At 41.2% G+C, this 27,689-nt stretch overlaps 1 protein-coding gene across 2 annotated transcripts in view; it reads left to right on the forward strand.

Moving 5' to 3' along the window:
* The window catches only part of LOC140731472 (alpha-2,8-sialyltransferase 8F-like), a 66,277-nt gene that overhangs the window by 22,521 nt on the left and 16,067 nt on the right, over positions 1 to 27,689 (forward strand). For both annotated transcript variants that reach the window (XM_073052956.1, XM_073052955.1), the window contains exon 3: positions 21,057 to 21,143. In XM_073052956.1, the coding sequence (XP_072909057.1) occupies positions 21,057 to 21,143 (87 nt within the window). The remainder of the gene's footprint in view (positions 1 to 21,056; positions 21,144 to 27,689) is intronic.

Below are 27,689 nucleotides of genomic sequence, written 5' to 3' on the forward strand. Positions count from 1 at the left end.
GGGCTGAGTGCAGGTAGGTGGGACTAGGTGAAAGTAAGCGTTCAGCACAAACTAGAAGGGCTGAGATGGCCTGTTTCCGTGCTGTAATTGTTATATGGTAATATGGTTATATTCATGGAATTCTCATAAATAGGACTGTTCATAAGATCTCCCTTTATGCTGATGATCTCTTAGTTTATATTTCGAATCCTGAAGAATCCATTCCTAGTTTATTGAAACAGTTAAACAATTTTGGAAAGTTTTCGGGATATAAACTAAACCTTTATAAAAGTGAATTATTTCCCCTAAATGATTCTGCTTCTATATACGATGACATTCCTTTTAGAGTTACGGACTCATTTACATATTTAGGTATTATCACTAAAGATCATAAAGATCTTTATAAAGCTAATTTGGTTCCTTTAGTGGATTTTATGAAGCAATTATTTTGTAGATGGAATCCACTTACACTTAGCTGGCCAAATTCATGTAGTTAAAATAATTTTACCAACATTTTTATATGTATTTCAAATATCCCTATTATTTAACTAAGAAGTTCTTTGATCAGGTTGACTCTATTATTTCATCTTTTGTTTTGAATAATAAAAGACCAAGAATTGGTAAATATCATTTACAAAAATTTAAAAAAGATGGAGGTGTTGCTCTGCCTAATTTAAGAATATTATTGAGCTGTTAATATACGTTATATGTGTTTTTGGTTATATTGGGCTGATAAAAATGAACGATCACCTTGGGCTGATTTGGAATTGAATGCTGTGAAAAAGTTTCACTTAACCTCATTATTAGGAGCTTCTCTACCTGTACAACTGGCCAAAATTACTAATTTAAATTTATACCCTGTGATTAAGCAGTCATTACAAATTTGGTTCCAGTTTAGTAAGTTATTTTAATCCCAAAAAATTTAAACTTTTTAGTTTAATTTATCAAAATTATTTATTTAAGCCTTCATTAAGTGATCGTACCTTTCTTCTTTGGAGGAATAAAGGAGTTTATTCCATCATGGATCTGTTCCAAGATGGCTGATTGATGCCTTTTGAGAAATTAGTAACTAAATACTCTCTTTCATATTCACATTTCCTGCAATATCTTCAGGTCAGACACTTCTTACAAGAATATTTAAGTAATTGTCCATATATTCAGGATTCTGACCTGTTAGATATTATTTTTAAAATGAATCCTTCAGTGAAGGGTTTTATTGGGAAAATTTATAATTTATAGTTACAACAGCACAATTACCTTTCACTTAAGATTACGCAAGAATGGGAGAGAGAGCTTAACATGACCTTGATAACAGAAGATTGGTTGCGGATTTTGAAGTTGGTTAACTCATCTTCGATCTGTGCCAGTCACTCTTTAATTCAATTTAAAATTGTACATCGTTACTATTTGACAAAGGAGAGACTGTCTGAAATGTTTACTAATGTTGATAGTGTGATAGATGTAAAACCAAGAAACCACATTGACACATACGTTTTGGTTGTGTTCTGTATTGAAACATTTTTGGAAGTCTATTTTCTCTACAATTTCTAAAGTTCTAAAAATTAATTTGCAACCTAACAAAATGACAGTTTTATTTGGTATAATCACTCAATATTTTCATGGTATTTCTCCATCAGACTATCAGACAAGCATTTGTTACATTATTGGCCAGAAGGGCTATTTTGTTGAAATGGAAAGATACTTCTGCTCCTACTTTGATACAATGGTTTTCTCAGATGATGTTATGTCTTAGTTTGGAGAAAATCAGAAGTCGAACTTTTGATCCTTGATTTGATTGAGAAAAGGTGGGGTTCATTCACCCGCTACTATAATCTGATTTGAGTTAATTAATATGGTTTCCTTCCGATTTTTTTTAAATGGATTTGAGTTGGTGGATTGATGTTTTTCTTTTATGGAAGCTTGTATGATGTATAGCTCTGGGGTTGTGCTCCCAATGGGTTTTTTTCTCAGTTTTTTTTTAGTTACAGGAGTAGTAGGGTTTTTATTCTTAGTTAGTAGAGGTTCTTTTTTTCCTTTTTTCTTTCAAAAAATATTCTTAACACTTTATTTTTTCTTATTATTGATATATTGCTTAGCTTTGTTAATCAGTTATTTGCTAATTTAATTCTTCATTGTACATAATGACATATTGACTTAATGTATCTTTTTTGTTGATCTTCAATAATAATTAATTATTATTTAAAAAATAAAAGTAAATGATAGAAATCTAGAAAATTATGCAGCCAGCAGGAAGGAGCTTAAGAATGAAATGAGGAGAGCCAGAAGGGGCCATGAGAAGGCCTTGGTGAGCAGGATTAAGCAAAACTGCAAAGCATTCTACAAGTATGTGAAGAGCAAGAGGGCAAGACATGAGAGAATAGGACCAATCAAGTGTGACAGTTGAAAAGTGTGTATGGAACTGGAGGAGGTAGCAGAGGTACATAATGAATGCTTCAGTATTCACTACGGACTAGGACCGTGGTGATTTTAGGGATGATTTATAGCAGAAAGAAAAGCTTGAGCATATAGACATTAAGAAAGAGGATGTGCTGGAGGTTTTGGAAAGCATCAGATTTGATAAGTCCCTGGGTCCAGACGAGACATACCATGGCAACTGTGGGAAGCAAGGGAGGTAATTGCTGAGCATTTGGCACTGATTTTTTGCTTTATCAATGGGGACGGGAGAGTTTCGGAGGATTGGAGGGTTGCAGATGTTGTTCCTTTATTCAAGAAAGGCAGTAGAGATAGCCTAGGAAATTATAGACCAGTGAGTCTAACTTCAGTGGTTGGTAAGTTGACGGTGAAGATCCTGAGAGGCAGGATTTATGAACATTTGGAGAGGCATAATATGATTAGGAGTTTTCAGCATGGGTTTATCAAAGGCAGGTCATACGTTACAGATTGATTGAAATTTTTGAGGATGTGACTAAACACATTGATAAAGGTAGAACAGTAGATGTAGTGTATATGGATTTCAGCAAGGCATTTGACAAGGTACCCCATGCAAGACTTATTGAGAAAGTAAGGAGGCATGGGATCCAAGGGCACCTTGCTTTGTGGATCTAGAAATGGCTTGCACACAGAAGGCCAAGAGTGGTTGTAGAAGGGTCATATTCTGCATGGAGGCTGGTGACCAGTGGTCTCTCAAGGATGTTCTTGGACCCCTACTCCATGGATTTTATAAATGACCTGGATGAGGAAGTGGAGGAGTGGGTTAGTAAACTTGCTGATGACGCAAAGTTGGGGGAGTTGTGGACAGTGTGGAGGGCTGTCAACGATTACAGTGAGACAAAACTGGGCTGAGAATTGGCAGATGGACTTCAACCCAGATAAGTGTGAGGTGGTTCATTCTAGTAGGTCAAATATGATGGCAGAATATAGTATTAATGGTAAGACTCTTGGCAGTGTGGAGGATCAGAGGGATCTTGTGTTCTGAGTCCATAGGACACTCAAAGCTGCTGCGTAAGTTGACTCTATGGTTAAGAAGGTATACAGTATATTGGCCTTCATCAACTGTACGATTGAGTTCACCATCCGAGAGGTAGTGTTACAGCTATATAGGACCCTGGTCAGGCCCCACTTGGAGTACTGTGCTCAGTTCTGGTCGCCTCACTATAGGAAGGATGTGGAAACCATAGAAAGGGTGCAGAGGAGATCTACAAGGATGTTGCCTGGATTGTCCACAGGTACTTCATACGTATTATATTATATCTGACCCAACAGGATGCAGCTGCATTACTATATGAGGCTCTGATTACATCCTTGTACTCTGCTGTGCATGACAACGTGTTACCACTGATAGCTGAAGTCCAGTCAGCTATTTGTCAGCAAAGCATGTCTACTTATGTTGCCGCCTTCAGGGAGATACAATAGTGAACTTGGACTATAAGATCCCTCTGTACATCAGTGCTGTTAGTGGTCCTGTCATTTACTGAACCCTTCATTTTAAGTAAGGGATATGTCAAATGCCTTAAAATCCACACAGACAACCTCCATTGCTCAACCTTCATCAATCACCTTTGTCATCTCAATAGTCTTTCTGACTTCAGAGTGGAATAAGCCCTTTGGGCCCTTTGAGCTGTGACAGCTAGCAACTCCTAATCTAACCTTAGCCCAATCACAACTTACAATGAGATATCAAACTACCAACCAGAATGCTTTTGGATGGTGGGAGGAAACTGGAGCACTTGGAGGAAACACATGCAGTCACAACGAGAATGTACCAAATCCTTAAAAATAGCAGTGAGGCTTGAACTCAGGTTGCTGGTACTGTAAAACATTGTGCTAGCCACTATTTACAACAAACTTTCTCATCTTATTGGACTAAGGAAGTCCCAGTTAATGTCAGGAAAGTTCAAGGCATTCAGTAAGCTGCTGCTTTTACAACTTTCCCTAAGCTGCCAACAGACTTGGCCCTCTATCACCTGCTGTCTGTTTGAAGGGCTATAGTGACAATAGGGATAGGTTAAATAGGTTTGGAGTTTATTCCCTGGAGCACAAGAGAATGAGGCGAAATCTTATAGAGGCGTACTACGACGTGAGAGATGTGTAATAAATGAATGAATGCAGGTTTTTTTCCCCTCAGCTTGGGTAAGACTAAAACTAAAGGTCATAAACTTAGGCTAAAATCTGGAATATTTAACAGGAATCTGAGGAGGAACTGCTTTGTTCAGTGGGTGGTGCAGGTGTGAAACTAGCTGTCAGCAGAACTGGTAGGTGTGAGTTCAATTGTTATACTTAAGAGAAGTTTGATTAAGTACAATTAACGAGAGGCATTGATCGTGTGGATAGCCAGAGGCTTTTTCCCAATACTGAAATGGTTACCACAAGAGGACACAGGTTTAAGGTGCTGGGGAGTAGGTACAGAGGAGATGTCAGGGGTAAGTTTTTTACTCAGAGTGGTGAGTGCGTAGAATGGGCTGCCAGCAACGGTGGTGGAGGCAGAAACGATAGGGTCTTTTAAGATACTTTTGGATAGCTACATGGAGCTTAGAAAAACAGAGGGCCATAGGTGAACCTAGTAATGTCTAAGATAGGGACATGTTTGGCACAACTTGTATTGTGCTGTAGGTTTTCTATGTTTCAATGTTATATGGATGAGAGAGGTATGGAGGGCTATGGCCTGGGTGCATGTGGATGGGACTAGGCAGAAAACCAGGATGGCATGGGCTAGATGGGCTGAAAAGCCTGTTTCTGTGCTGTGGTTCTGTATGACAATGATTCTATTGCATTCTCCTTATTTTTGAGCTCTACCCATATTGGATCAGCCCTCCAGTTTGTCCTCCCTGGCTGCAGCTGTAAGATTTTCTCTGATCAGTAGAACAATTTCTCATGACTTACTTCCCCCTCTATCACATCTGAAATACTGGAAGCCCGATGTTCAACTGCCCAGACCTGCCCCTCCCACATCCTATGATACAATCAAGTCCCAGAGCAATATAAAGGTGAAGAGGCCAATGTTGAAGAAAACTTAACAAGAGGAAAATAAGTCACACAATGAATAGTATTAAAATAGTTAAGAGCAAGGCGAAGCACATAAATGTCCATAAATGATTCAACATACTTGCAGTGAAGAAGTGGAAGCAGCAACATAACCACAGACAAGCTCTGGTTAGATTACTGTGTTTTTGCCGGACTTGATTATGGTTAACAGTCACAGTAGTAATTACGAAGTTTGATGAGCTATTTGCCAGCACAGCAAGGAAAGAAGAAACTTTTGGCTTCTTGTTTTTACATCAGAAATTTCTAAAATGTTCCCAATCCATGGGCTTGCTGCTTCTCCCGGTAACTTCATAAACCTTTCCTTAGCTTGATTATTAGTTTAATTTCTGTTGTAATCATTTATTAAAAAAATATAGAAATGTAGAAAACCTGTAACACAATACTGGCCCTTCGGCCCATGATGCCGTGCCGAACATGTACTTATTTTAGAAATTACCTCGGTTACCCATAGCCGTCTATTTTTCTAAGCTCCTTTTTTCTTATCCAGGAGTCTCTTAAGAGACTCTATTGTATCCGCCTCTAACTCCATCGCCGGTAGCCAATGCCAAGTCTCACCACCCTCTACGTAAAAAAATAACTTATCCTTGACATCCCCTCTGTACCTACTGCCAAGCACCTTAAAACTGTGCACTCTTGTGTTTGCTGTTTCAGCCCTAGGAAAAAGCCTCTGACTATCCACACAATCAATGCCTCTCATCATCTTGTACACCTCTACCAGGTCACCTCATATCCTCCGTCGCTCCAAGGAGAAAAGGCTAAGTTTGCTCAAACTATTCTCAAAAGGCATGCTTGCCAAACCAGGCAACATCCTTGTAAATCTCCTCTGCACCCTTTCTATGGTTTCCACATCCTTCCTATAGTGAGGCGACCAGAACTGAGCACAGTACTCCAAGTGGGGTCTGACCAGGGTCCTATATATCTGTGACACTACCTCTCGGCTGCTGAACTCAATCCCATGGTTGATGAAGGCCAATACACCGTATGCCTTCTTAACCACACAGTCAACCTGTGCAGCAGCTTTCAGTGTCCTATGGAGTCAAAACCCAATGTGAGAGTTAATTACTTATTAAGATGTGCAGTGACTCCAAGGAGTTAAATACTAAGCTTCTGCTAAACTGCTAACGCAAGGATGACTAAAGGGGGGGGGGGGGGGTGGTCGCTAAAGCTGCAAAGGTGTAACCGTGAAGATTGTGAAATATGCTACTGATAATAAAATAGAGGATGTAATGGTTGACCGTGGGTTGTAACGAAAGACAACCCCAAATATGGAATGGAAAAGTACTGAGTACTAAGCTCAAGAGTGTGCACCTCCTAGCTCTTCTGAGCCGGGAGGGGAGGAGTTAAGAGAGACATATAAAAATTGGAACTGTGTAAGGCTCAAGGTTCCTTTTTATAAGGCACCCAGCTCTGCAGACCTGTTCTAATAAACTTTGTTTCCTTGAATTTGTCCTTGGCCATGATTCAGGGGCAGGACGTTTCTGACACCCAAGATGCCTCTGATACTCCATACTGCCAAGAGTATTACCATTAATACTATATTCTGCCATCATATTTGACCTACCAAAATTAACCACTTCATACTTATCTGGGTTGAACTCCATCTGCTACTTCTCAGCCCAGTTTTGCATCCTATCAATGTCCCACTGTAACCTCCGACATCCCTCCACACTATCCACAATACCCCCAACATTTGTGTTATCAACAAATTTACTAACCCATCCCTTCACTTCCTCATCCAGGTCATTTATAAAAATCACAAAGAGTAGAGATCCCAGAACAGATCCCTGAGGCGCACCACAGATGACCAATCTCTATGCAGAATATGACCCATCTACAACCACTCTTTGCCTTCTGTGGGCAAGCCAGTTCTGGATCCACAAAGCAATTTCCCCTTGGATCCCATGCCTCCGTACTTTCTCAATAAGCCTTGCATGGGGTACCTTGTCAAAAGCCTTGCTGAAATCCATATACACTACATCTACAGCTCTTCCTTCATCAATGTGTTTAGTCACATCCTCAAAAAATTCAATCAGGCTCGTAAGGCACGACCTGCCTTTAACAAAGCCATTCTGAAAATTGCTAATCATATTATGCCTCTCCAAATGTTCATAAATCCTTCTCTCAAGATCTTCTCCATCAACTTACCAACCACTGAAGTAAGACTCAGTGGTCTATAATTTCCTGGGTTATCTCTACTCCCTTTCTTGAATTAGGAAACAACATATTTTGGAACCTTTTGGTTTCCCTTAATCCTCTCAGCCAAGGCCTTCTCATGGTCCCTTCTGGCTTTTCTAATTTCAGTTTTAAGCTCCTTCCTGTTAGCCTTATAATTTTCTAGACTTCTATCATTACATAGTTTTTTGAACTTTTCGTCAACTTTTCTTTTCTTGACTAAATGTTTAACAGCCTTTATACAGCACGGTTCCTGTACCCTACCATCCTTTCCCTGTCTCATTGGAATGTACCTATGCAGGATGTCACGCAAATATCCCCTGAAGATTTGCCACATTTCTACCATACATTTCCCTGAGAACATCTGATCCTAATTTATACTTACAAGTTCCTGGCTGATAGCTTCATATTTCCCCTTACTCCAATATAACGCTTTCCTAACTTGTCTGTTCCTATTCCTCTCCAATGCTATGGTAAAGAGATGGAATTATGATCACTATCTCCAAAATGCTCTCCCACTGAGAGATCTGACACCTGACCAGGTTCATTTCCCTGGAAGCCTGATGGAAGTTTATTAAATTATGAGAGCAATTGATAGGATAGATTGTCAGAATCTCTTTCCCAGGCCAGAAATACCAAATATTGAAAAAAAAACAGACATTTATTGAGAAGAGATGTTAAGGCAGATGATTAGTGTAAATTTTTTTCTCACAGAGTGGTAGATGCCAGGAGCAGCTGCCAGTGTGGTGGTAGAATCAGACACAATATTGATATTGACAGACACATGGAGACTTAGGATCATGTACAACCATCTGGAATTAGTTACTGTAGCCCATGTGGTCTATTCTATATTGTTCTATATTCTATGTGGGCTTCTCTGTAATACCACAGCAAGCCCTATCTCAGACCATTGAGTTCAAGTTCCCTTTTCTCGTGAATGAAATTTCATTACAATGCTGCAAAAAGAAACAAAATAAGCATAAAGAATACAATTTTTTAAAAAAGCTGTAAATATATAAGCAATCCTAGAAAACGTAATGTACAAGAAACTGTTATATACAGTGTGTGTTTAATGCTTCAGTAATAGATAGATGATAGATAGATAGATACTTTATTCATCCCCATGGGGAAATTCAACTTTTTTCCAATGTCCCATACACTTGTTGTAGCAAAACTAATTACATACAATACTTAACTCAGTAAAAAATATGATATGCATCTAAATCACTATCTCAAAAAGCATTAATAATAGCTTTTAAAAAGTTCTTAAGTCCTGGCGGTAGAATTGTAAAGCCTAATGGCATTGGGGAGTATTGACCTCTTCATCCTGTCTGAGGAGCATTGCATCGATAGTAACCTGTCGCTGAAACTGCTTCTCTGTCTCTGGATGGTGCTATGTAGAGGATGTTCAGAGTTTTCCATAATTGACCGTAGCCTACTCAGCGCCCTTCGCTCAGCTACCGATGTTAAACTCTCCAGTACTTTGCCCACGACAGAGCCCGCCTTCCTTACCAGCTTATTAAGACGTGAGGCGTCCCTCTTCTTAATGCTTCCTCCCCAACATGCCACCACAAAGAAGAGGGCGCTCTCCACAACTGACCTATAGAACATCTTCAGCATCTCACTACAGACATTGAATGACGCCAACCTTCTTAGGAAGTACAGTCGACTCTGTGCCTTCCTGCACAAGGCCTCTGTGTTGGCAGTCCAGTCTAGCTTCTCGTCTAACTGTACTCCCAGATACTTGTAGGTCTTAACCTGCTCCACACATTCTCCATTAATGATCACTGGCTCCATATGAGGCCTAGATCTCCTAAAGTCCACCACCATCTCCTTGGTCTTGGCATCAGCGAACTTCTGCACATGGCAGGACTCCGAGTTATATTGGAAGTCTGATGTGTACAGGGTGAACAGGACCGGAGAGAGTATTAGAATAATTTTGTAAATATTCTGCTTGATTAAGCATTCTTGTTTCTTTCAATGATTCATTACAGATTATATGTATAAATACGTGAATTGCATATGTTATCATGCTACTATATGATATGTGTGTGTACTTAAAGTAAAACTCAAAGTTAGACTTGCATTTTGGACTCGCGTATACTTTGAATTAGTTTAATGTTTTGAAGTTACAAAACATAACATTGGCGATGAAATATTTTTAAAACACACCTAAGACAGCTATCACAAACAAGAGAAAAGCTGCAGATGCTGGAAATCTGAGCAACACACACAAAATACTGGAGGAACTCAGCAGGCCGGGCAGCATCTATGGGGAAAAAGCACCGTCGACGTTTTTGGCCGAAACCCTGGATGCCATGCCCCTCCTACTCCATAAAGCCTCTATTTTGGCTCTTTGTTGCTTCTATATTTGCAGCCACAATTACAACATTCGAAGGGTGTTTGAACAAGTATATGGATAGGAAATACAGAGAAAATATGGGTCTTATGCAGCCAAATAGGATTAGTTCAGTGTAAATATATACGTATCTTTTAATATTGAGAGATAGGAAAATGTTCAATAAAAGCTGGTTGTCAATGTTAAACAAAATCTTGAAAGCTAATGTGCAGGTGCAGCAGGCTGTTAGAAAGACGTCTTTTATTGCAGGAAGATTTGAATGCAAGAGCAATGATCTCTTATCACAATAATATAAACTATTGTTGTGATCTTGTTTTCCAGTTCTTTCTCCATTGCTATCCATGTTTGCTTTTCCAAGAAAAGTTCAGAGAATGTTGATGGTACTGCTAAAATGATGGTCTCAAAATGGGAGGAAGATAAACATCCTCCATATTCTGGATCTGAAGGGACATCATTTTCAGACCAAAGAAGGATCCAGTACTAGCATTCCTTCTCTAAGACATTAATGAATCAGATGGGTGTTAAATAAGAATTCACTCATTTCATAATCACCATCATAATGACCAGCTTTAACTCCAAGTGTATTTAATTTCTTGATTATGAGTTCCCCAGATGCCATTGTTAGATTTAAGCTTTACCTATGGATTAATGGTCCACAACTCTGGATTTGTGCCCAGAAACTTCAGTGGTACTTTACCCCATCCTGCTGTCCTTCATATTGAATCTATCTTTTTCAATTCCTCCATAGTTCAGCTTTGCATGCAGGCTATCTTCTTTCCTTCATGTCCACTCTGGTACTGTAGTTGTAGAATTTGACCTCAATCCCTCCAGACTGGCTTACACTTGTGGCTTAGTGCAGAACAATATTTTTCTACTGATTTATTGCTCTCAAAGGTAATGTTCAAATATTGATCTGCTCTTGCCTTCAAAACTTTAAGTGCCACTCACCTGCGTGGTCCACTGTATCTACTTCATTTTTGGTTTTATTCAGTCATTTTTCAGGAGATGAGTACAGAGGCGAGGCCAGCATTTATTTCTCAATAATACCTGCCCTGAAAAGGTGCTAGAGGGCTGCCTCTGGAACGGCTGTTTTCTTTTTGATGAGCGTGCTTCCACATGGTGAAACACATGGCTGGTGTGCTTCTATGCACCTGAAGCCTCTTGCAAGTAGAGGTCAAGGGCAAGGCAGTTTCCTTTGGAGCCCATGTGTTACGTACCCCATAACGGGTTAAAAAGGACCAGCAGAAATGGACACACCTGGAGTCTCAGTCTTCCTTTATAAACACTATTTTATTAGTAACTATATAATATAGTAATAAAAAAACAAGATAAGGATAACAGGTTAGCAGAGTATATGCATATATAAGTGAGTAAATAAAGTTCCCAAACTTCTCCCAGCTCAGGATATAAATGATACAGTCTTATGATGATATAGGTATGAAGTCAGTTCCGTTCTGGATATTGAATTGAGTAGATTGAAGAGAGAGATGTGATTTGTCTTCCCAGTGCCGATGCCGTCGAATCTTGCACATCGTCCACCTGCTCCCGAAACTTACTAAAGTCACCAAAAGAGAGTGCCATTTTCACGCGGTAAAGCTATCAGCCCAGGCGAGGGTTAAACACACCGATCGTTTTCCACCGGTCACCCCCTTGTACACACTGTGAGCAAAAACCCCACCTTTGTCGTGGGCACACAAAACTCAACCAGTGTCAGTTTCATCAGTTTGCATTTTGTGTGTGTTGCTTGAATTTCCAGCAGCTGCAGATCTCCTTGTGTTTGCATTGGGAAAATCAGTTTGGTACTGGATCCCAAGACAGGGAATTTGTAGAATGTCTACCAGATGACTTTTTAGAGCAGCTTGTGGTTGAGCCCACAAGGAGAAAAAGCAATTCTGAATTGGGTGTTGTGAAATGAATCAGATTTGATTAGGAAACTCAAGGTAAAGGAACCTTTAGGGGTCAAAGGTCATAATGGAAACATAGAAATGTTGAAAAACTTACAGCACAATACAAGCCCTTCAGGCCACAAAGCTGTGCCAAACATGTCCCTACCTTAGAAATTGCCTAGGGTTACTCATAATCCTCTATTTTTCTAAGCTCCATGTACCTATCCAGGAGTCTCTTAGAAGACCCTGTTGTATCCGTCTCCACCACCATCGCCGGCAGCCCATTCCACACACTCACCACTCTCTGCAAAAAATAATTTAGTCCTGATATCTCCTCTGTACCTGCTTCCAAGCACCTTAAAACTGTGCCATCTCGTGCTAGCTATTTCAGCCCTGGGAGAAAGCCTCAAACTATCCATGCAATCAATGCGTCTCATCATCTTATTCACAATAATATTATAGAATTTACCCTGCATTTTAAGGGGTAGAAGATAAAATCAAATATACTGTATCACTACTACAGTGGAGTAAAGGGAATTACAGAGGCATGAGAGGTTGCTGGCTAAAGTTGATTGGAAAGGGACACTAGCAGGGATGATGACTGAGTATCAGTGGCTGGAGTTATTAGGAGCAATTCGGAAGGCAGTGTATAGATACATCCCCAAGGTGAAGAAATATTCTAAGGAGAGGATGAGCCAACCATGGCTAACAAGGGAAGTCAAAAACAGCATAAAAGAGGGTGCATGTAATATAACAAAGAGTGAGAAATTAGAGGAATAGGTAACTTTTAAAAAAACAACAGAAAGCAACTGACAAAAAACATAAAGAAAGAAATGATGAAATATGCAGGTAAGCTAGCCAATAATATAAAAGGCGATACCAAAATTTTTTCATATATAAAAGAGGGATAAGAGTGGATACTGGACCACTGGAAAATTATGCTGGAGAACTAGTAATTCTGGAGAAAGAAATAGTGTATGACGTTAATAAGTATTTTGGGTCAGTCTTCATTGTGGAATACACTAGCAGTATTCCAGAAGTTCAAGTGTCAGAGACAACAAATTAGTGTGGTTGCTTTTACTAAAGAGGGTGCTTGGGAAGCTGAAAGTCCGAAGGTAGATAAGTCACCTGGACCAGATGGACTACACCCCAGGGTCCCGAATGACGTAGCTGAAGAGATTATGCAGGCATTAGTAATGGTTTTTCAAGAATCACTAGATTCTGTAATATTTCCAGGGGGCTGGAAAATAACAGATGTCACTCAAATTTTTAAGAAGGGAGGGAGGCAGAAGAATAGAAATTATAGGCCAATTAACCTGACATCAGTGGTTGGAAAGACATTGGACTCCATTATTAAGGATGAAGTTTCAGAGTACTTAGAGGCACATGATAAATTAGGCAAAGTCAGCATGGTTTCCCTAAGGGGAAATCTTGCTTGACAAATTATTTGGAGTTCTTTGAGGAAATAACATGCAGGATAGACAAAGGAGAGGTGTATTATCTAAACTAAGTTTTCCGGTGGCCCAATCACTTCGGGAGTGAGAGAGGAGGCAATTCACAGGCCAGGGAGAAAGATTTAAAAAGGAGTGTTCGTGTCTTTCAGCTTTTTCCCAGTGCCCAATCAAAGCGGGAGCATGAAAGGAAGTAACTCACAAATTGGGGAAAGATATTTAAAAAGGAGCATTCATATTTTTTTGGTGTTTTTCCAGTGGTCCAATCACATCAGGAGTGAGAAAGAAGACGACTCACAAGTCAGGGAGAGAGATTTAAGATGGAGTGTTTGTGGGCTTTTGGTGTTTTCCAGAAGCACAGCCAAATAGCAACTACCTGCGTCTCAATATCACCAAGACCAAGGAGATGGTGGTGGACTTTAGGAGATCTAGGCCTCATATGGAGCCAGTGATCATTAATGGAGAATGTATGGAGCAGGTTAAGACCTACAAGTATCTGGGAGTACAGTTAGACGAGAAGCTAGACTGGACTGCCAACACAGAGGCCTTGTGAAGGAAGGCACAGTGTCGACTGTACTTCCTAAGAAGGTTGGCGTCATTCAATGTCTGTAGTGAGATGCTGAAGATGTTCTATAGGTCAGTTGTGGAGAGCGCCCTCTTCTTTGTGGTGGCGTGTTGGGGAGGAAGCATTAAGAAGAGGGACGCCTCACGTGTTAATAAGCTGGTAAGGAAGGCGTGCTCTGTCGTGGGCAAAGTACTGGAGAGTTTAACATCGGTAGCTGAGCGAAGGGCGCTGAGTAGGCTACGGTCAATTATGGATAACTCTGAACATCCTCTACATAGCACCATCCAGAGACAGAGAAGCAGTTTCAGCGACAGGTTACTATCGATGCAATGCTCCTCAGACAGGATGAAGAGGTCAATACTCCCCAATGCCATTAGGCTTTACAATTCTACCGCCAGGACTTAAGAACTTTTTTTTAAAAAGCTATTATTAATGCTTTTTGAGATAGTGATTTAGATGCATATCATATTCTTTACTGAGTTAAGTATTGTATGTAATTAGTTTTGCTACAACAAGGGTATGGGACATTGGAAAAAAAAGTTGAATTTCCCCATGGGGATGAATAAAGTATCTATCTATCTATCTATCTATCTATCTATCTATCTATCTATCTATCTATCTATCTATCTATCTATTAGCAAAGGCAAATAAAATTAAGGCAAGGTTAAGTGTTGTGTGAATGGACCAGTGTTAGAATGGGGAGGCTTTGGCTCATCAGGCTTTGAAGAAAACAGGATTGGGTGAGATAAGTATTTGGTGAGCTACTTCATTCTTCGTTTCTCATCTGTTCGTCCAATGAGAAACGCTCGAGGAGCTGAGTTATGTTCTTTGTGTAAGATGTGGGAATTTTGGAAGACTTCCAGCCTCCTACATAACCACATCTGCACCATATGCACCAAGCTACAGCTCCTCAGAGAATGTGTTAAAGAAATGGAGCCTGATGAATATTGGCTCGAACGGGAAACTGAGGAGATAGTAGATAGGAGATACAGGGAGATAGTCACCCCTGAGTTGCAGGAGGCGGGTAACTGGGTGACTGTCAGAAGAGGAAAAGGAAATGGGTAGCCAGTACAGAGTACCACTGTGGCTATTCCTTTCCATAACGAGTATACCACTTTGGATACTGTTGAGAGGGTCAACTTACCGGAGGGACCCACGGTGACCGGGTCTCTGCACTGTGGCTCAGAAGGGAAGGGAGGGAGAAGGGGACTGTGGCAGTGATAGGAGATTTTATAGTTAGGAGCATTAGATATGAGATTTTATGGATGTGATAGAGATGCCTGGATGGTATGTTGCCTTCCAGGTCCCAGCATCAGGGACATACAAGAATGGGTATACAAGCTGAGGCAGTGTGTAATTAGACTGTCAGGAAGTTCAAGCTGATGAAAGGGCAAAATTGAAGACAGTGGGATGAGTTGTAGGGTTACAGAGGCCAAAATAAAAAAGGGTGAATACAGGGCAGGAAGTTTTATATTCAAATGCACACAGTATAGGGAATAAAGTAGATGATCTTGCAGCTTAGAGATTGGCAGGTTTGATGTTGTGGGCATCACTGTGTCAGGACTGAAATAAGATTATAGTTGGGAGCTTAACATCCTAAGGATACGCTTTGCATTGAAAGAACGGGTAGATAGGCAGAGGGGGTGGCATGGCTCTGTTGGGAAAAAAAAGGGAACCAAATCCTTTGAAAGAGATGACAGAGGATTGGAAGATGTAGAATACTTTTGGGCAGAGCTAAGAAACTGGCAGGGTAAAAGAGCTTGATAGGAGTTACATACAGGCCTCCAAACAGTAGCTAGGATATCAGCTACAAATTACAATGGGAGATTTAAGACGATGCTTGGGATATTGGCAGCTAACAAAATTGCTAACTACTTTATTAATAACACTTTTATTCTGAAAACAATCATTGCAATCAATAAACAAGAGGAAATCTGCAGATGCTGGAAATCCAAGCAACATCCACAAAATGCTGGAGGAACTCAGCAGGCCAGGCAGCATCTATGGTAAAGAGTACAGTCGATGTTTCAAGCCGAGTTCCTCCAGCACTTTGTGTGAGTTGCACTGCAATCAATAGCCTGTAACTGTCATGGTTCGGTCTGCTGGCTGCTTCTTTCAGTTAATTTCCTTTTCCCCATGTTCCGGGGAAAAGACCCTGTTGGGCTCTTTGATTAGGGCACCTGATCCTTATTCAAACGGTTCAGGATAAAAACCCCAGCTTACAGCTACTCGCTGCTGGTTTGTCACTGGGCGGCTATGCTCGTTCTGGGCTGCTGAGAATGAGTCGAGTCGAGAGTGTGCCCGTTGCAGCTCCTGGGTCAAGTTGAGAGTTCCTGCTTCGAGTCAAGAGGCTGGTACGTCACTGTAGCCTGAGCGGTGATGAATGTGCTGAGCCGCTGAGAATAAGAGACCATCTTCATGAACTTCTCCATGTCAAAATACATTTTGTCTGTTGTTGTTCGTTTCTGTCATCTCATGTCCAGCTGAATGGGTCCGGCTGTTTTCCCGCTGCTCTGAGCCGGGATGCGAGTGGTCTGTCAATTTGTTTTGTTGGCTCTGAGTCCCAGTCCAAGTCAAGGCTCTGAATCCAAGTCCAAGTCCAGGCTCTGTGTTCCAGTCAAGTCCAAGTTGAGGCTTTGTGTCCAGTCAAGTCGAGGCTTTGTGTCTGGGTCAAGTTACAATCCAAGTCCTGGCTCCGAGTCCAAGTCACGTCCCAGTCCAAATCAAGTCCAAGTCCCGGTTCCAAGTCCAAGTGCGTCTCCGTGTCAAGTCTCCATGTTTGTGTCCAGCACTTGGGTTCACCCCCAGTCACTCTGTGTAACAGTAACTTCCCTCTTTGAGGTGTGAACTGAAGTCTCAAGGGTTCAGGATGGTTGTGTTCTGTGTATATGTCTCATGAATCAAGGTGGCGGGGCCAAAGCCTGAGAAAGAGGAACAAACCAATATATGGTCATTGCTGGGGCAGTCGGTGCAGATTTGAAGCAGCGCATCTGAGGCGAGCCAAGGCAAGGCAGGGCCTGAGAGTGAGGAACAAGTCAATATTAGACCAAGTTAAGCTCTGGGCCAGAATTGGAAGGTAAGGTAGGGGCAAAATTGAGGCTGTCAGGCCCAGTCCCAAAAGCATATTGATGTGGCAGAGCCTGGGTCCAAGAGTGAGTGGATTTAAGCTCTGTGTCATATTGAAAAGGACGGGGTGTCTGGGCCAGAGGTGAGGGACGGGCCGGTGTTTACGCAATGCTCGGTGAGGTTTACTCGTCTCTGTGCTGAACTGAAGGCTGTAGCCTGCAACTACCAGGCTTCCGGATTGGCTGTTACTGGCTTCATGTCTGTGAACTCACTTTCATAAACGTTTGTTCGGAATGTTACTCACTTACTTTTTATCCTCTGTATGATTTGTTCTTATTTTTGCAGATTGGGTATTTGATGATCTTTTTCAATGGGTTCTTTAGGGTTTCTTTGTTTTATAGATGCCTGTAAGGAGATGAATCTCAAGATTGAATATAGTATACATACTTTGATGATAATTGTACTTTGAACTTTGAGATAGGAAATGCATGTCATGGTGGATTTCAATATGCAGGTAGATTGAGAAAATCAAGTTGGTACTGAGTGCCAAGAGAGGGAATTTGTAGAATGCCTACAAGGTAGCTGTTTAAAGCAGCTTGTGATTGAGCCCAATAGGGTATCAGCTATTCTGGATTGGGTGTTGTGTAATGAACTGGATTTGATTAGGGAAATGAAGGTAAATGAAGATATTGAAGACAGTGATTATAATGTGATAGGATTCACCCTGCAGTTTCAGAGGGAGAAGGTAGAGCCAGATGTATCAGTATTACAGGCAAGTAAAGGGACTTACAGAGGCATGAGAGAGGGACCAGCCAAAGTTGATTGGAAGGGGACACCAGCGGGGACAACAGCAGAGCAGCAATGGTTGGAGTTTCTGGAAGCAATTCAGAAGGCACAGGATGGATACATCCCAAAGAAGAAGTGTTCTAAAGGCAGAATGACACAACCGTGGTTGACAAAGGAAGTCAATGCCACTTAAAAAAAAGCCAAAGAGAGGGTATATAATATAGCAAAAGTTAGTGTGAAGTTCGAGGATTGGGAAGCTTTTAAAAAACAACAGAAGACAACTAAAAAAGCTGTAAGAAGGGGATTGATGAAATATGAAGGTAAGCTCGCAAATAATATCAGAGGATACCAAAAGTATTTTCAGATATGTAAAGCGTGAAAGAGAGGTGAGAGTAGATATCAGACTGTTGCAAAAGTAATACTGGAGAGGTAGAAATGGGGACAAGAAAGTGGGGTATTAGCTGAGTAAGTGTTTTGCATCTGTCTTCACTGTGGGAGACACTCGCCATATGCCGGAAGCTGAGGAGTGTCAGGGGTCAGAAGTGAGTGCAGATGCTATTACTAGGGAGGAGGTGCTTGGGAAGGTGAACGGTCTGAAGTTAGATAGGTCAACTGGATCAGATGAACTACTCTCCAGGATTCTGAAAGAGGTAGCTGAAGAGATTGTGGAGGAATTAGTGATAATCTTTCAAGATCAAAAAAAAATTGGCATCTTTCCAGAGGACTGGAAAGTTGAAAATGTCTCTCTACACTTCAAGAAGAGAGGGAGGCAGAAGAAAGGAAATTAAAGGCCAGTTAGCTTGACCTTAGTGTTGGGAAGATGATGATTGTTAAGAATGAGGTTTTGGGATATTCAGAGGCACATGATAAAATAGGCCATAGTCAGCATGGTTTCCTTTTGATAGAAAAATCTGTTGGAATTCTTAGAGTGCTTAGCCCACTGCTCTACTGTCTCTACACCCATGACCGAGTGGTTGGGCACCGCTCAAACAGCATCAATACATTTGCTGATGATACAATGATTGTTAGCAGGATCTCAAATGGTGCCAAAAAGACGTAAAGGAGTGAGATATGCCAGTTAGTTGAGTGATGTCACAGCAACAACATCCACAAGACCAAAGAGCTGATTGTGGACTTCAGGAATGGTATGACGAGGGAACACAAACCTGATCCTCATAGAGGGATCAGAAGTGGCGACGCTGAGCAATTTCAAGTTCCTGGATGTCAATATCTCTGAGGACCTAAACTGGATGCAACATGTGGATGGAACTATAAAGGAGTCAAGACAGTGCTATATTTCATTAAGAGTTTGAAGAGATTTGGTTTGTCAACTAAAACACTCAAAAGCTTCTACAAGTGTATCATGGAGAGCATTCTGACTGGCTGTATCACTGGTGTTGGGGTGAGGGTACTGCTCAAGATCAAAATAAGTTGTAGATACTTGTAAAATTAGTCAGTTCCATCATGGGTTCCAGCCTCTGTACTATTCAACGCATCTTCAAAGAGTGGTGCCTTAGGGAGGCAGTGTCCATCGTTAAGGATCCCCACCACCCAGGACATGCCCTCTTCACACTGTTACCATCAGGAAGAAGGTACAGGAGCCTGAAGGCACACACTCAGCGATTCAGAAACAACTTCTTCCTCTCTGCCACCAAATTATAAATGGTCATTTAACCCATGAATACTACCTCACTATTTTTTTATTTCTAATATTTTGCACTATTATTTTAATAAACTGAAGTATTTAATAGACATATATATTGTGATGCTCTGGGGGATGGAGGGGTGGAGAGTGTGGTCAACAGCCTGCCCCAACATTCCTAATGACCAGTGCTTTTTATTGTTATTGTGTTAAAGTACTTTTGTGGAATTATGGTGGGATGTTCAAGTTCATTTATTGTTACATTTTTGCATGCGTTATACAGTTGTTCGTACACGTGTTTGTGGATCACCCTCACTGTAACTGGGGTGTGAAATAATCACCTCCCCCATCTGTATGTGACTGAGTGGGTTCTCTCCCTGGGTCATAGCGCCCAGTCTGTTTTTGTGTTCATCACAATAAACATAGTCTTTGAGTTTAATGAGATTCTTCCTCTATCATTATGGACCAAGTTCACGCCACATTGGTGTCAGGAGTGGGATTAGAAATTAATGGTAAGTTTGAAGAGCTACGACTTTGGATAGGCCACCTTAAGACCCAGAGAATAAGTCGAGGGCCTGAGGATTATGCCTCCCCACACCCCCAGGCGGGCTAATGAAGACAGGACCCAGCGGTCAGAGATCAGCCATGATGGAACGGTGGAGCAGACTCGATGAGCTAAATGGCCGAACTCTGCTCCTATTTTTTATAGTCTTTTGGAAGTCAGCCAGTTTACTGTTTTGACCATTATACTAAAAGCTATTTTGATGGGAAATACTACCTGCATTTTGTTGTCTGATGAATGAACTTCACTCCAGTAATAAGTTGGACATTTCCAAAGTTGTCAGACATGAATTTACACTTGGTATAACTATAGTTATGCAACACACACATAACGCCTGAGCAGCTCAGCAAATTGTTACTTCTTGTTGAGATTTGTATCTATTACTCATAGATGACTGCAACGTTTTAGTGAAGAAAACAGATTTAAGCAGACAGATTTACAATAGACGGATGTGTCATTGTGTGGTTTCATTACTCCACTAGTTTCCTTCGGTTTGAGCAAAGTCCATTGCTATCTGTTCCTGGATATGGGCAATTACTTCTGTGAAATACTGTTTATTTTATTGCCTGATTTTTTAAAAAGTTCATGAAGTCATTTTGTCTTTTCGTGTCATGGTGAAATTTGAAGCTTGGTCACAAAACTGCCTTTGTGGCACAGTTACCTGACTTATTTGATGTTGTAATTATTTGAGTTAGGTACTGACTCTTTCTTCAGATCTGATTGCCCTCTCAGCCTATCAGAGAGTGGTGGTCACTATATGATTAGTGTAAATGTGTGCTTGATAGTTGACGTGAATAATCAAGATGGTAGGAACAATTTTCCCATCTAGAGCTCAGTGAAGAACACTCAGTGAGATGTCTGCACTTTATTAGAGGTGCTCTCACTGAAATCTGCCAACCGCTCCAGCCAGTGTTCCTCCCATATATGTGGTGCAGGCTGGCTTCAACTAGTTAATCAATAGATGTTCTTCATTTATTTATTTAGCAACACACTTGACCTACGTAGTCCCATGCAGTTTCAATGCTGCTTATATCATGAGAATTTGCAAACCTTTCAACTCTACACGATTTGATTTTATGCTCTTAGGTTTACTGAGGATGATTTTATTAAACTGTTCAAGCAACTTCAGAATTGCAAGTGGGTGAAGAATACAGAAGAGCAGAAGAATTTGAGGTAATTTGCAAAGTTTAGTATTGCTGAAGTATAACTGAACTGCATCTAAAATATTCTTGGAAGAGAATGGTGGATTTATTTCTGGTGCTTCACTTTCACCTCACATCCCAAAGACAGCTCATAGAATTACAGAACATGAGAAAAGGACCTTCAATGCAACACATTCATCCTGACTAAAGTGCCTATCTCAGCTAATCCCATTTTCCTGCGTTTGGAACATGTTCCTCTAAAACTTTCTGACCCACGTACCTGAAAATGTCTCTGTAGTTATACCCACCACTTCCTCTGGCAACCATTCTCAGAGTGGAAAATCTTGCTTTTCAGGATCCCTTTAAATATTTCTCCTTTTATCATAAACCTATGTCCTTTAGTTTAAGGCTATGGCTATCCACCTTACCTTTGCTTCACATAGTTTTATAAACTTTCATAAGGTCACCCCTCAACCTGCTTTGTTTCAGGAAAAATAGGGAATAGATGTGCAGAATGATAGATTAATCATCCAGTGTTTGTCTATGAGTTACTACAAGACCATTCTCCACGTGTCTTACAAACAATATTATGTGATGCTTCTTTAAAGTAGAGATATCCCTTTAGAACTGAGTTCAGGAGGGATCTTTTCAGCCAGGAGTTGCTCAATCCATGGAACATGTTGCCACAGTGGGCTATGGAGGCCAAATCGAAGTGTGCATTTAAGGTAGAGATTAATGGATTCTTAATTAGTAAGGGATTATGGTTTACGGGAGAAAGCTGGAAAAAGGGGTTGAAAATGGGAGGCTTCTAATCAGATTTTGAGAGTACGAAACTTATATGTGCCTTTCACAACAAAAGACAAGGATAACAGGTTTTGGGAACCTTGATTTCAAGAGATATTGAGGCCCTGTTTAAGAAAAAAGCAGGTGCATAGCAGGTTTAGGCAGGTAGGAACAAATGAGGAACTTGAGGAGTATAAAAAATGCAAGAGAACACTTAAGAAAGGAATCAGGAAGGCTAAAAGAATGCATGAGGTTGCTGCAGCAGACATGATGAAGGAGAAACCTAAGAGATTCTACGTATATGTTAAGAGCAAAAGAATTGCAAGAGACAAAATAAAGTTCACTGGCAGATCAGGAAGATAATTTATGCTAGAGAGAATGAGATGTGGGAGAACTTAGATTAATTTCTTGCATCTGTATTGTTACAAGAACGGCCCCTTGTTATAATAATCAAGGTGGCACAGTGAGATTCTGTAATTACCACCAAATACCTGTATTGTTTCAATGGAAGAACATGTGAACTTACACAACTGAATACCTGTGTGCAGACCTACTAAGTTTTCCTATCCTTCCATGAACAGTCAACAAATAGGAAGGATAATACCAGTTAAAAGAATTCTTTGCTGCTGACTGTATCTTCCTCGTAGTCCCGTCTCGAATCTCCACGTCCTTGGAGCTCCTCATATCCACGATGTTGAATCTTCTACAGAGTCATCTCTATCTTTTATCAGAAAACCTCTGCTTTTATATCCATTCCTCACCAGTTGAAATATTACATTCCAATGTCATTGGATATAGGTTATGTGTCTGACCTTTAACACCTTTCTATTAGCTCTGCTCCAAGCCAGCATCCATTTATTGCCCTCTTACCAGAAGGCAGCAATCGGTAATTTATGGCTCTTTCTTCTCAATCAGCAAACAGATTGAAGCACACAGGGCAAATACAGACCCCAAAAGTTAAAAACCTGCATGTTATATCCAACTAAAGAACACCTCACTTCTTATTTGGAAATTATCCCTAGTTCAGCACATTACCTGGAGCGTAATCATGTCAACTTTAAAACAGCGACCAAGCCAAGAGACTTTAGCTCACAACAGGGAGAACACAGAGTTCCTTCATAAAATGGCAGCTTCTATCTCCTTCCTAATGGCAAGAACAAAGGTAAATGCCCCGTCTGCTTCCACTGTCCTTGAATCATTTAAACTTACTGATTTGTAGACTGTAGTTCTTCCTGGGTAACAGTATTTCCTCGGGAGCTTGACACAGACTCTATAGAAGGGAGGCAAAGTAGTAGTTCAGCCATGGACCCTATGCAGATTACAGAAGAGGAGGTGTTTGCTGTCTTGAAGCAATCAAGGTGGACAGATCCTCAGGGCCTGAGAAGGTGTTCCCTTGGATCCTGTGGAGGCAAGTGCAAAAATTGCAGGGGTCCTTACAGGCATACTTGAATCATCCTAGGCAACAGATGCAATATTGGAGGATAGGACAATAGTTAATGTTGTTCCTCTGTTTACAATGTCACATACCCTGTGACTGGGTTACCAAACCAGCAGAAATGGAATGATATGTTGGAGTCTGATGGTACTGTAACTAAAGGTGTTTATTAGTAAACTAAGTAATACAATATCAAAAATGCAAATATACATATAAAACAGGTTAGCAATGATAAATACAGAAGTGTAGGAATAAGAATCAAAACCAAGCTCTGTCGTAGTCTAGGGGTAAATGAATAGTCTGAAGATAATGCAGAGTTCAGTTCAGTTCAGTTTGGGTTGAGGTAGTTGCTGTTGTGATGTTGGAGAGAGAGAGAGAGAGAGCAAGCGAGAGATGAGCAGCTACAGCAGGCAAACCTTCTGTCGTCTTCTTGTTCCGTTGTACCTTTGTGGTCACCGATTATGACCCCTCCATTCCGAGCCAGACCGTTCTTCAATGGTGGGCTCGTCACCACCATGGTGGTCACGTCAATGGTGTCATGGGTGGACACACACACAAGCCACCACCGGCCTGGTTTCACACACTGTGAGCCTCTGACCGATTCCCCCCAAATCGATCCTCCAAGCCCCCACCTTCCTGTGGGTGCACAACACTCGTTCAGTGTCCAGTGGCGTGTCTGCCTGTGTCTCAGCAGACTCGTCTTTTATCTCCCCCGCCGGGGTACCAGCCATCCATCAACTCCATGTCCATCAAACTGGCCACTCCCTCCTGTCTCAGCAGGCACCTGGCATCACTCTGCTGTGTCAGCAAGGATTCACACAAGCAGGCAGAGTCCTTGGAAGTAAAGTCAACAATCAGCGAAGAAGCCATAATTTAAAATCCTTGTGTCTCTCTCATTATCAGCATGTGTAGCATGGTGCCTCTCCCCCTCTTTATCTCTCTCTTGTTAGCAGCATAGTTCACGGGGTGGGGGGGGGGTGTCAACTCTGGACACCATCTCCCCATGGTTTTCTCATCACACATAACAAAAGGCTGTAAGAATAAATCATGATATTATATGCCAGTGAGCCTGACATTAGCGGTGGAAAAGTTATTGGAAGGTATTCTAAGAGACCGGATTTATGTGTATTTGGATAGACAGTTCGAGAGTGTCAGAGCAGAAGTGTGTGAGGTTGTCATTACTCGGGAGAAAGTTCTTGGGAAGCTGAAAGGTCTGAAGATAGATAAGTCACCTGCACCAGATAGTATATCCCAAGGTTTCTGAAAGAGGTGGCCAAAGAGATTGTGGAACGTTTAGTAATGATCTTTCAAGAATCAGTTGATCTTGGCATGTTTCTGGAGGAATGGAAAATTACCAATGTCACTCCACTCTTCAAGAAAGGAGAGAGGCAGAAGAAAGGAAATTGCAGGCCAATTAGTCTGACGTTAGTGATTCGGAAGATGTTGGAGTCAATAGTTAACGATATGGTTTCAATGCACTTGGAGGCACGTTATAAAATAGGCTGCAGTCAGCATGGTTTCCTTAAGGGAAAATCTTGCCTGTCATATGTTTTGGAATTCTTTGAAGAATAACCATAGACAAAGGAGAATTGGCGGATGTTGCGTACTTGGATTTTCAGAAGGCCTTTGACAAGTTGACACTCATGAGGCTGCTTAACAAGTTAGGAGCCCATTGTATTAGGGAATGAACCTAGCATGGATAGAGCATTGGCTAATTGGCTGGTGACAAATAGGAGGCAATAAAGGGAGCCTTTTCTGGCTGGCTGCCAGTGACCGGTGGTGTTGGGACAGCTTCTTTTTGCATTATATGTCAGTGATTTGGATAACGGAATTGTTAGCTTCGTAGAAAATTTGTGGATGATACCAAAATAGATGGAGCAGCAGGTAGTTCTGAGGAAGCAGAGAGGCTACAGAAGGACTTAAACAGATTAGAAAATTGGGCAAACAAGTAACAAATGGATTACAGCATTCGGAAGTGTATGGTCATGCACTTTGGTAAAAGAAATAGTGTTGGCGTGTGGTCAAGTGGCTAAGGTCTAGTGATCTGAAGGTCACTAGTTCGAGCCTCAGCTGAGGCAGCATGTTGTGTCCTTGAACAAGGCACTTAACCACACATTGCTCTGTGACAACACCAGTGCCAAGCTGTATCGGCCTAGTGCCCTTCCCTTGGACATCATCGGTGGCGTGGAGAAGGGAGACTTGCAGCATGGTCAACTGCCAATCTTCCATACAAATTTGCCCAGGCCTCAGTCAACATCAAAATTAATGGAAAGCTGAAGAAGAAGAAGAAGAAATAAAAGCATAGACTGTTTTCTAAGTGGAGAGAAAATTCAAAAAATCTGAAATGCAAAGGAACTTGGAAGTCCTTGTGCAAGATCCCCTAAAGGTTAATATACAGGTTCAGCCATGTGTTGTTAGCGTTCATTGTGAGAGGACTAGAATATAAAAGGAAGAATGTAATGTTGAGGCTTTATGAAGCACTGGTTAGGCCTCACTTGGAGTACTATGAGCAGGTTTTGAGCCCTTATCTAAGAAGGAATGTGCTGAAATTGCTGAGGGTTCAAAGGAGGTTCAGGAAAATGATTTCAAGATTGAAAGGCTTGTCATTTGAGGAGTGTTTGATGGCTCTGGGCCTTGACTCACTGCAGTTCAGAAGAATGAAGGGTGACCTTATTGAAACCTATCGAATGTTGAAAGAACTCGATAGAGTCTATGTGGAGAGGATGTTTCCTATGGTGGGAGAGTCTAAGACCAGAGGACACAGCCTCAGAATAGAGAAGAGTCCAGTTAGAAAAAAGTGAAGAGGAATTTCTTTAGCCAAGGAGTGGTGAAGCTGTAGAATTCATTGCCACAGGCAGCTGTAGAGGCCATGTCACTGGGTGTATTTAAGGCAGAGATTGATAGATTCTTGATTAGTTAGGACATGAAGGAATACGGGGAGAAGGCAAGACATTGGGGCTGAGATGGAAAATGGGTCAGCCACGATGATATGGCAGAGCAGACTCAATGGGCAAATGGCCTAATACTGCTCATACATCTTATGGTTTTATGGGATTGATTAGGGATAGTCAGTATGGTTTTGTGCATGGTAGGTCATGTCCAACCAATCATAGTGGGATTTTTGTGGTAGTTACCAGGAAAGTTGATGAAGGCAAGGCAGTAGACTTCAGCAAGGCATTTGACAAGTTTCCGCTCGTGAGGTTAGTCATGAGATTCGGTCACTTGGCATTCAAGATGAGCTACAAATTGGACTAGACATTGTTTTTGTGGGAGAAGCCAGAGTGGTAGTTTATGGTTGCCTGTCTGACTGAAATCCTGTGACTAATGGAGTGTCACAAGGATCGGTGCTGGGTCCATTATTGTTTGTCATCTTTATCAATGATCTGGATGATAATGTGGCTAACTGGATGACATCAAGATTGGGGGTAAAATGAACAGCAAATAAGACTATCAAAGCTTGGAGCAGGATCTGGACCAGCTGGGAAAATGGATTGAAAAATGGCAGATGGAATTTAATGCAGGCAAGTGTGAGGTGTGGCAGTTTGGAAGGACCAACCAGGGTAGGTCTTACATAGTGAGCAGTAGGGCACTGAGGGGTGTGGTAAAACAAAGGGATTTAGGAATAAAGGTTCATAATTCATTGAAGTGGTGTCACAGCTAGATAGTGTTGTACAGAAGGCTTTTGTCACATTAGTCTTCATAGATCAAAGTACTGTGTCCAGGATTTGAGATGTTATGTTAAAGTTGTATAAGATGTTGCTGAGGCTTAATTTTGAGTATTGTGTCCATTTATGATCATCTGCCTACGGGAAAGATATAAATTAGATTGAAAGAGTATGGAAAAAATTTACAGGCATGTTGCCAGGTCTGGAGGATCTGAGTTATAAAGAAAGATTGAATAGGTTAGAACTTTATCCCCTAGAATGTAGAAGTCTGAGGGGAGCTTTGATAGTGGTATACAAAATTATGAAGGATATAGGTAGTGTAAATGCAAGCAGGCTTTTTTCCACTGAGGTTGGCTGAGATGAAAACTGGAGGTCATGGGTTAAGGGTGAAAGGTGAAATGTTTAAGGGGAACATCAGGGGAAACATCTTCACTCAGAGGGCGGTGAGTGGCTGGAGTAAGCTGCCAGAGCAAATGGAGAATGCAGGTTCAGTTTCAATAATTAAGAGACCAGATATAGGTCGATGGAACTAGGCAGTTTAAATGGTTTGGCACGGGCTAGATGGGCCAAAGGACCTATTATGCTGAAATATTTCATGACTATGACAAAAAAAATAATCGGACATGATTGAAAGACAGAGCAGATACTCTTGGTTGGATGGCCTAATTATGCTTCCCATCTTATGATCTTTGTA

The sequence above is a fragment of the Hemitrygon akajei genome, chromosome 8 (assembly GCF_048418815.1).
Source record: "Hemitrygon akajei chromosome 8, sHemAka1.3, whole genome shotgun sequence".
NCBI classification, from domain to species: Eukaryota; Metazoa; Chordata; class Chondrichthyes; order Myliobatiformes; family Dasyatidae; genus Hemitrygon; species Hemitrygon akajei.